This window comes from Arachis hypogaea, chromosome 19 (assembly GCF_003086295.3).
Source record: "Arachis hypogaea cultivar Tifrunner chromosome 19, arahy.Tifrunner.gnm2.J5K5, whole genome shotgun sequence".
Classification (NCBI taxonomy): domain Eukaryota; kingdom Viridiplantae; phylum Streptophyta; class Magnoliopsida; order Fabales; family Fabaceae; genus Arachis; species Arachis hypogaea.
The window spans coordinates 131,690,354-131,700,452 of record NC_092054.1 but is presented as its reverse complement, the minus strand read 5'-3'; the positions used below and the strand labels follow the sequence as shown (position 1 = coordinate 131,700,452).

General features: G+C 37.6%; 1 protein-coding gene across 1 annotated transcript; it reads left to right on the top strand.

The window, feature by feature from the left end:
* The first annotated feature begins 6,901 nt into the window (after nucleotides 1-6,901).
* On the top strand, nucleotides 6,902-8,809 carry LOC112778758 (uncharacterized). Its single transcript, XM_025823047.1, has one exon. The coding sequence runs from the start codon at nucleotides 6,902-6,904 to the stop codon at nucleotides 8,807-8,809; it is 1,908 nt and encodes a 635-aa protein (XP_025678832.1).
* The last annotated feature ends 1,290 nt before the right edge of the window (nucleotides 8,810-10,099 follow it).

Here is a 10,099-nt window from a genome sequence, read left to right as displayed (position 1 = left end):
TAAATTATTACAGACGAAAAATCCATCTATAATTTAAAATTTTCCGTCAGAAATATTAAAATAAAGTTCAGCGTTATGAAATCCTCCTCATTTCACATATTCTTCCCCGCACATCCACACCCTCCCCTCCAAATGCTCTATCGGCGGCACTTCTCAGCCTTGCGCCGCCACCACACCTTGCGCTGTCGCCGCACCGAACCTCCATTGCACTGAACTTCCATCGCCCCGTCACACCCCTTCCTGGCTCTTCTATGTGTGTTGCTCGCGTCGTTCCCTTTCAAACCCTAATGTGCATTTCTCCGCCACCGTCTTCGTCGCCTTCGTCTACCTTTGCGATTTTATAAAACTACAACATCGATCGCTCATTCATCGGTACTAACCATAATGAATGGCGTCCGCTGAGCAGCCATTGAAGAAGCGAAATCACGACACTCTCCCAGAATCCCCACTACCACACCATCGCCGCTAGCACCGCCGGCACAATCTCCTTAAACCCTAGCTCGTCCGCCTACTCCTCCTCCTCCGCCTCTGTCACAGGATGAGGTCGTCACCAAGCAGAGGAACAAAGATGAGGTTCGAACCATGTTTGAAAGCTACCGTCGCATCAAGCTCTTCTTGTCAAAGAAGAAAGGTGATTTCATCCATGACCTTGAACAGAGCTTCTTCGCTCTCGTCAATGCTTCCAGAGGTAAACACTACTAAACAACACTTCATAGTTCATTCTCTATCTTTTTGGAGGGTATAAATTTGAAATCAAGGTTAATGAATTTGAGTTTGTTTATACCATTCAGACCCTAATGTACCATTCTTCTCTTCCTCAGAATATAGCGTTTTCTCATATCTTTCTAATTCAGTATTGCTTGCATCACCATTTGCAGATCTGTGAACTAGACTTGATATTCAACTTCCATAGGGTTTGTGCCCACAACTCCATGTCATGATTTATGTTAATAAACAAATAAATTGTAATAATAATTAGTTATTTCCATTGATTCTTCAAGGTGGCCACCCTGAACAAAAAATGCTATGTTTCCCTAATTTCCTTAATCAAATACTGTTTTGTGTTTTCAATGCTTGGTTCATTTGCCATAACTAAATAATCTTATAAGAGTAGATGCTTTATTTGAATTTTGATATGAGCTATCATTTCCTGTGAATAATATTGCCTGAAAATTATTCCCAACTATTAATAATGTTAGTGTCTTGCTTCACGATGCAAAACTAGAAAGAACAAGTTGCTAACATAGATCTTAATCACGCTAACACAATGATCTTCATGGTTAACAAATGGATGCAGCTTCTCAGTGGAATAGAGAATTAGGGGAATAACAAAGTACCTTGATGGTTGTCTATTTTTTTCTTTCATTGAAAACCATAATTTTTTTCTTTCAGGTATGCTGCTATTCCTAAAAGAGCTGTGGTTCAAAAAGTATTTCATGATTTTTCAAATGAAAAATCTAAAGCTAAAGTACAAAAATTAGCAACTATGCTAGTATCATTTTCATGTTCCTCTTCATCCCTATAGCTGCTTGGTTGTGATGCTTTCCCTAGTTTTGATGATGTTTTATAACATAGTTGTACAAGTGTTGGTGTCTGTTTAAACATGTGATAGTTGCGATGGCTGGTTTGAGACGATTTTAGTAGTTTTGATATATGTTGTGACCAAGTTGGACTAATCTTAGTGTCCATGTATAAACATGTGAAAATTGCAGTGCCTGGTTTGTGTTTGTTCTGGGAAATTCAATGTGACTAGGCAAGTTTTGACATGTTCTGTAACTACTATCTATTTTTATTGCTAGTTCTTTAGCTGCATATGGAGCCTATGTGTGCCCTATGCCATATTCGAATGAGGTTGGTTCGCAAATGCTTACAGGTGGAGCTGCCAGGGAGGCTGCAGTGTTAGGGTATCATATTACTCCCTTGTTTTCGTACTATGCGTATCACGGACTTATTTTTAGAGTCTTACTCAGATTAAATCGTGGCAAGATTCATGACAGTAGGTAATGTACTTCTCTACTTGTGTTGCACATTTGATCTTGTTTGTGTTACTCCCTTGATTTGATTTATAACTCATATGGTTATTGTAAGCATTATGGCTATATTGGTTACTGCCACAAATGTGGAAATTCTCATGAATATTCTTGGGATCAACTTGGTCAGATTAGTTGCTCTTGCAGTATGCCAATGGTATATTTCAGGTTTTCCATAAGATTTCATGAAATTTGTTTGTTTGAATCCTAAGTTCCAGATATATTAGTTGCTTTTTCCTATTGAATATGCTTTGTAAGTTATGTAGCAGCAACGAATTTATGTTACGTAACACTTATTTTTACTCTTCCATTCTGTCAGTTGCTTAAATTGTTGACTAATATAACTATTGAAGCTTCTATAATCTTTTATTACTTTTTATTTTCAGTCTGGCAATACATCAAAAAATCCGATCATCAAGCTTGGAAGGGCCTTTCTTGGGGTATGGTAAGTTTTTCTTCCTTAATTTCTTCCTTTTATTATTAATTAGCTCTTATTTGTGTGTATGTGTGTTTTTCTTCTGATTGATTGGTTCTAGGTACCTCTTCTTGGTGGAGCACTTTGTGCATGTACATGACATTTCTTTTAATATACACTATATACCTAGCATGATTGAAAAGAAATAGGAAGAGTCTAAATCAATTTGTAGCCCTTTATTCTAGTGCCAGTGAATGTAGCAAAGTTTGTTATTTATTTGCTTCAATGGAAAAAGAAGAATCAAACTGGAGCTTAGCTTTAACAATTCAGTTTTGAATCAGTGAGAACCAAAATTCTAGATATGAGAATTAAAATACTTGAAAAGTGAAGTAATGTTCTTTTTTTTTTAATTGACCTTTAATTAAAGTTGGTTTATATGAAGGGAAACTGTCATGAAGGGAAAATGAAATATGATACTTCTGGTGATTCAAATAGCTATAATGCCTCTCTTCTTTTGGAAGCTTAGAGGCCTATATCAATGGGACACAAGAGAAGGTAGTTACTGGTTGGTTTTACCTGCTTAAATGAAGCCAAAATAGACGGAATTAAATTATAGAACCTGACTGATATTCATATCTGTGTAAAATCCTCACATGTGAAACTATTATATGCTCTTACACTACTTCCACCTAATAGCTGACATGATTAGCACAATTTAACAATACTCTCCTATTTCAGGACTAACATGACTAAACCAAGCTGTTATCCAAAATTTCAATGCCCTGCACATTTATCTATCTCAATTTTCATCTAGTGGAGGAATAACGTTGTATCCCAAAATGATACCCTAAACCAAGAATCGATTTTAAATTGCAGCTGCAGTCACAGGTGCAGTTCTCTTATGATATGGAAAATTGTACCAAATGCAGCTGCAACTGCCACTGTGCAATATTGTGGCAGCGATTATGGTAATAAGCCCTTGAATGCAGCAGAAGATAAGCAAATATTATGAGGAATGGTATATGAAAATGCAATAAAAAAAAGGGAAATTGGAAAGAAGAAAATGATATTATTAAGTTCAATGGGAATTCCCATTATAAGGGCTTCCGTCCCCGTAGTGGGATACTTCAATTTCCTAGTAGTATGTTTGGATGGAACATAAAATAAATATTTGGATGGAACATTTGCAGTATGTTTGGATGGAACATTGCCAGCCTATCACTTTCACCCTGGATCCGGATCAGGAGCCAATAGTTGGCTCATTGACTTAGAGGTACATTCAAAAAATATATACACTTGATTTTAGCCTCTTTTGCCAGTTCTATTTTGAGTTTGGTCTGTTATTTTTATCTTATAATGATGGCTGCATATCAAATGTAATTGAATGTAATAATTATTTGGTTTCTCTCTCTGACTGACCCATGGTCATATTATTTGCGAAGGCTGTGCATTCAAGCTAGTAGTAAGTTGATTTTCATGTCTTATACCATAAACTTATTTACTTTTTGACTGGTTACAAACTGATCTGGAAGAGAAAAAGGCACATGAAATTGCCAAGTTATTCACTGGAACTAGACCAGATGTTGAGGTGAGCTTCACTTATTCATCTCAAGAATACATTGTATATAGATTATGTTGTCACTATTTTTTTATTTTTGTCAGAATTTGATACTTGAGAAACAGATGAGAAATGGAAAAATATAAGGAGGCAGAGAAGCCTGAGGGAGAGGATCAATTCATGACCCCACTGTTTGAATCAATGGACACAATAATGATGAATGGTTTCTGTACATATGAAGTTCCAATTTTAGAACCTAATTAAGCAACCTTATTGTATATTTTGACTTAATTAGAGGACAATAGTTGATGTATTAATACACTTTGTTGATATATGGTTGTTACTTGTTATTATAATTGATGTATCAATATTTTGTTTATATTTTGAATTATATTGACTTGTTTGTTTATAGTATTTTTCTTTTATTTTGATAATACGATGAATTTGTTTATTTTTTGAAATATTATAAATATTCGAATACAAATTAGATAAAAATTTGTATTAAATTTATATTTATTTTGTATGAAAATAAGTTTATTTTGTAATTGAAAAAAAATTATTTTACCTTACTGACGGATTTACAGACGGATTTTCTGTTTGTAATAAGAGTGTGAGATGATTTTATAATTATAGACAGAAAATCCGTCTGAAAATCTGTCTGTAATTACAGATGGAAAATCTGTCTGTAATTACAGACGGAAAATCCGTCTGTAATTACCGACGAAAAATCCGTCGAAAAGTTCGTCGACTTCGGGAAATGGATGGAGAATTTACAGAGGGAAAATCCGTCGGTAACTGGTAAAAATCCGTCGGTAATTTTCTGACGGAAATAAATCCGTCGGTAAATAATTTCCGACTGGGCTTTTACAGAAAGACAAAATCCGTCGATAATTTCGTCGGTAACCAAAAATCTGTCTATAATAAAGACTAAATTTGTCTGTAAATCTGTCTGTATTAATTCATTTTCTAGTTGTGTCTCATTAATATATGATATGTTGTATTCTAAATTTTTAATAATTAAAAATATAATATGATAAATTAAGTGATAAGAAAGCGAAATAAAAAATTAAAATATAAAAAATTATATAAATAAAATTAAATTAAAAAACTTTTGATTAATTATGGCTGAATTATTTTGATTTTTAAACTTTTTCAAAAAAATATAGCACAAAGACAGATGAAAAAAAAAAAGAGAAAACACAAAAACTAGAAGGAAGGAATTAAGAAAATGATGGAAGAAACATATATTTGGCACGTGCATGCATAAAACTCTTTAATAAAGTATAACGGTAATATTATATGAACAAGTGCTTTAGTAATTAAGTCAAATAAAATTGGTCTATAATCATCCTACTCAAAAAAAGCAATACAAACGTTTGAATCACCTATTATTACTTATTTTTGTTTTTACGTCTTATTTTGTTACTGCTATCGAATTAATTGTACATCATTGATATGATAAAATCATAATCAGATCAGTACCTGAACAACTAATTAGATATGCCTTCTAAAATCTTCAATATATAGTGGTGCCTATTTGCATAAAATATTAAACCTTAGCTCTAGTGAATTTGACAGAATACACACCATTACAAGAGATTCACAATAGCTCGAAGGGGCTAAAGTTTGACGCAGAATTTTTTGGTTGTTAATTTATAGCAGCACTGAATTGTCTCATCAAACCATCTCTATTGTCTTATTTATGAAAAAAAAGTTATTAAATATAATTTTTTGTAGTCTCATTGATGATAAAATTGAGGTATATATAGTGTATATGTAATCCTCAATATTAGAAAAACTGTGTTTTTCTTCATAAATTTTTTATAATACAAAAATAAATTAAAAAAAAATAAAAGAAAGAAGACATATAAAATGAAAGAGGACAACAAAAAGATGTTGTAGAAAGGAAAAGATGCTAAAAAAGATGAAGGAAAATGGTTAAAAGTACTTGATTGGATGTAATTACAAATTGATATGGTCGTTACACCTACAAAGCTCGGCATCACACGGCACACCTCGGCCATAACTCGGCAATATACGTTACAAATATGGCCTTCATGAGTAATAACTCGGCAAAACCGACGTTATGTACCCAAACCGCCGAGTAAAAGGCGACATATTGACCAGATACGTTATCAATCCTCGCCAAGACAGACGTTGAGGAAAAACCGTTACTGATGGAGAACCGATCATATAAAAGCAAGGTAAAAGTATCTTTTTGATATACTTCTTCTGACTTGAATCTCATACTGACTTAAGCATTGGAGTGCCTTTGCATGTACACTCCCCCCCCCCTCCTCTTTTCCTCTTCATTGTCCACGCTTCCGCAAGTTGAAAGGAAAAGCTCGGAACTGACGAGCTAGCAGTGCAGCCTTCCGAGGAGATAGCTCGGCAGACATTCCAAACAAGGAGCCGACTTATTCTACAGGCAAGAACAACTGGCGCCCACTGTGGGGCCGAAGAGATAAATTTTTTCCTCTTTTGGTCTCGATTCCTCCGCCTGTACCTATGGCTGACGCACTGCCTCCTACCCCATCCGAACTTCTCCGGATGGTGACCGAGCTGCAACAAGCAAATCAACGTATGGCAGAAGAAAATCAGAGAATGGCCGCCCAGATCACCGAGTTGAACAATGGCCGAATTGAAAATAACAACACTCGTCAACCTCAGCCAGAGGATGCCGAACATCATTCAAACCCCACTCATGTATCTGAGACCATTCAAGTCGAGGATGCCCAGCCGGAAGACGAGAATGAGGAACCAGACGAGCTTGTAGGCCCTTTCACATCAGACGTGATGAATTTCGAATTACCACGATGATTCACTTTACCATTGACCCTCACACCTTATGATGGGCTCAGAGACCCGAAAAAGTTCATCAAGAAATTCCGATCAATAATGATCGTCAACGGTGCATCTGATACCGTTTTGTGTCATTGTTTTCCAAATTATTTAGACGGTCCTGCACTTGATTGGCTTTGTGCTTTACCTGCAGGTTCAATTTCGCGATTCCAACAACTGGCCAAGCAATTTGAGGACCACTTCGCTGGCTCCGCAATTTATTTGCACGACTCAGACTATCTGAATACAATTAAGCAAGGACAAAATGAGAGCCTGAAAGACTATATGACTCGTTTTACGAAGGTCACCATAAGCATAACTGACCTCCACCCTGAAGTTCACCTTCATGCCATCAAAAGCGGACTTCGACCTGGGAAATTCCAAGAGACGATCGCCGTATCTAAATCGAAAACACTCGTCGAGTTTCGAGAGAAAGCGAAAGGCCAGATTGATATTGAGGAGCTGAGACAAGCTCGGAAGTCCGACAAAACGAACTACAGAGACGAGGAAAAAGTGTATAACAGTAAGAAAAATTTTAAACTAACCCCTCGTTTTGACTCTTATACACAGTTCAACGCCAAACGGGAGGATATAATCAAAGAGATCCTGAACTCAAAATTAATCAAACCACCAAGAAAGGCGGGGACATATCAGGATACAAAATACGTCGACAAATCTAAGTACTGCGCCTTCCATCAGAAGCACGGCCACACAACCGACAAATGTGTCGTCGCAAAAGACCTCTTGAAACGGTTGGCTCGGCAAGGGCACCTTGACAAGTATATTGGAGGACACATTCAAAAATGTACTCCAACCTCTATAGGCAATAATCCATCCAAACAACCAAGCCGAGGAAAGGACAAGCCATCCTCGACCCAGTATGACCAACCACGAGGTATCATCAATTGTATTTCAGGAGGAGGTGCCAGTGGGGGCTCATCCAACTTGGCTAGGAAAAGATCTTTCCGAACAATATACTCGGTACAAGGAGCACAACAGGACCACCAACTAAACCCTCAATTCCCCCAAATGACGTTCACACAAGCAGATTTCAAATCCAATATTCAAAACTTAGACGACCCCGTAGTCATCATAATTCAATTGGGAGATCTACTAGTAAAAAATGTACTCTTAGATCCAGGGAGCAGCGCCGACGTTTTGTTTTACTCTACATTTCAAAAAATGAAGCTAAGCGACAATAACCTGCAACCAACAGGAGGAGACCTCGTCAGTTTCTCAGGTGAACGAGTCCCAATACTGGGATCAGTGTGGTTGAGAACCGCACTGGGTGAGTACTCTCTATCTAAAACATATGATATTCAGTACTTAGTAGTCAATTGCTTCAGCCCATATAACCTTATACTTGGCCGACCTTTCTTAAACAAGTTCGGCCCAATAGTATCCACAGTTCACCTTTGTGTCAAGTTTTTTGTGCAGGACGAACATATCGTAACCATTCATGGGGATCACAAAGAAGCACGGCATTGCTATAACATCAGAATGAAGTTTCAAAACGGACCAAAACAACCTCAAATCAACAACGTCCTCAGCACCGCTAGCAGTTCGGAGCTCGCCGATCTAAACCCTAGAGCGGACTTCCTTGAGAGACCTACACCAACAGGTGAGCTACGAAAAATACATTTCAACAAGGATCCTAACAAATACACCTTTGTAGGTACAGCAATAAGCAAGGACGAACTAGATGCGATAGAAAATTTTTTACAAGCAAATGCCGACTTATTTGCTTGGACGCCCTCTGATATGCCCGGCATCGACCCCCAGATCATTAGCCACAAGCTGGCTATCAATCCTTCTGTCCAACCAATTCAACAGAAGAAGAGAAACCTCGGCGAAGAAAAGAAACAAGCCTCATTAGAGGAAACTCAGAAGCTGATTAATGCCGACTTCATCAGAGAGATCAAATTCACTACTTGGCTCGCCAACGTCGTTATGGTAAGGAAATAAAATGGTAAGTGGCGCATGTGCATCGACTTTACTGATTTAAATAAGGCATGCCCGAAGGATTCTTATCCTTTACCATCCATTGACTCTTTGGTGGATAACGCCTCTGGCTATGCCACCTTAAGTTTCATGGACGCGTATTCGGGCTATAATCAGATACTTATGCACCCCTCTGACCAAAATAAAATGGCATTCATCACTGAATTTGGTAACTATTGTTATAAAGTTATGCCTTTTGGACTAAAGAATGCAGCAGCGACCTATCGACGTCTCATGGATAAAATCTTCACTAAACAAATCGGCCGCAACATAGAAGTCTACGTTGATGACATGGTCGCCAAGACCAAGGTTGGCCACAGCCACATCAACGACCTAACCGAGATCTTTGGCCAGATCCGATCCTACAACATGCGCATGAATCTCGAAAAGTGCGCTTTCGCTGTTGAAGGTGGAAAATTCCTCGGTTTCTTACTAACAAGTAGAGGTATTGAAGCAAACCCTGACAAGTGCCGAGCTGTTTTGGAGATGGCAAGTCCGAAGACATTAAAGGAAGTACAACGCTTAACAGGAAGACTTGCTACCCTAGCAAGATTTGTCCCATGCTTAGCCTTAAGATCTATTCCTTTTTTCCAAACCATGAAAAAGAAAACTATTTTTCAATGGAATGACGATTGTGAGCGAGATTTCGCTAACCTGAAAACAACTCTCTCACGACCGCCGATTCTACAAAAACCCTTACGAGGGGAAAATTTATATTTGTATTTATCAGTTACTGACTGGGCAATAAGCTCTGCTCTTGTTACAGAAAGGGACAAAGTTCAACATCTAATTTACTTTGTCAGCAAAACACTATAAAACGCTGAAATCAACTATCCGAGGATAGAAAAACTAGCATTAGCATTGCTATTTTCGGTAAGACGACTCCGACCTTATTTTCAGAGCCACGTCATCCATGTTCGAACCGACCACCCATTACGTCAGGTGCTACAAAAACCAGAAATTGCGGGCAGGCTTGTAAAATGGTCGGTAGAATTATCCGAATTTGATATCAGATACCAAGCCAGAGGACCGATCAAGTCCCAATTCCTTGCCAATTTCATAGCAGAATTAACAATGCCCACTGAAGACGACCACAAAATACAATGGACATTACATGCTGATGGTTCATCTAACACTCAAGGGTGTGGAGCAGGCATTCGACTTGAGGGCAATGATGGATTTATCCTGGAACATTCAATACATCTATCCTTCAAAACCAGCAACAACTAAACGGAATATGAAGCCCTCGTCGCT

Coding starts and splice junctions, on each gene's coding strand:
- LOC112778758 (XM_025823047.1), top strand. CDS start 6,902: ATGATCGTCAACGGTGCATCTGATACCGTTTTGTGTCATTGTTTTCCA.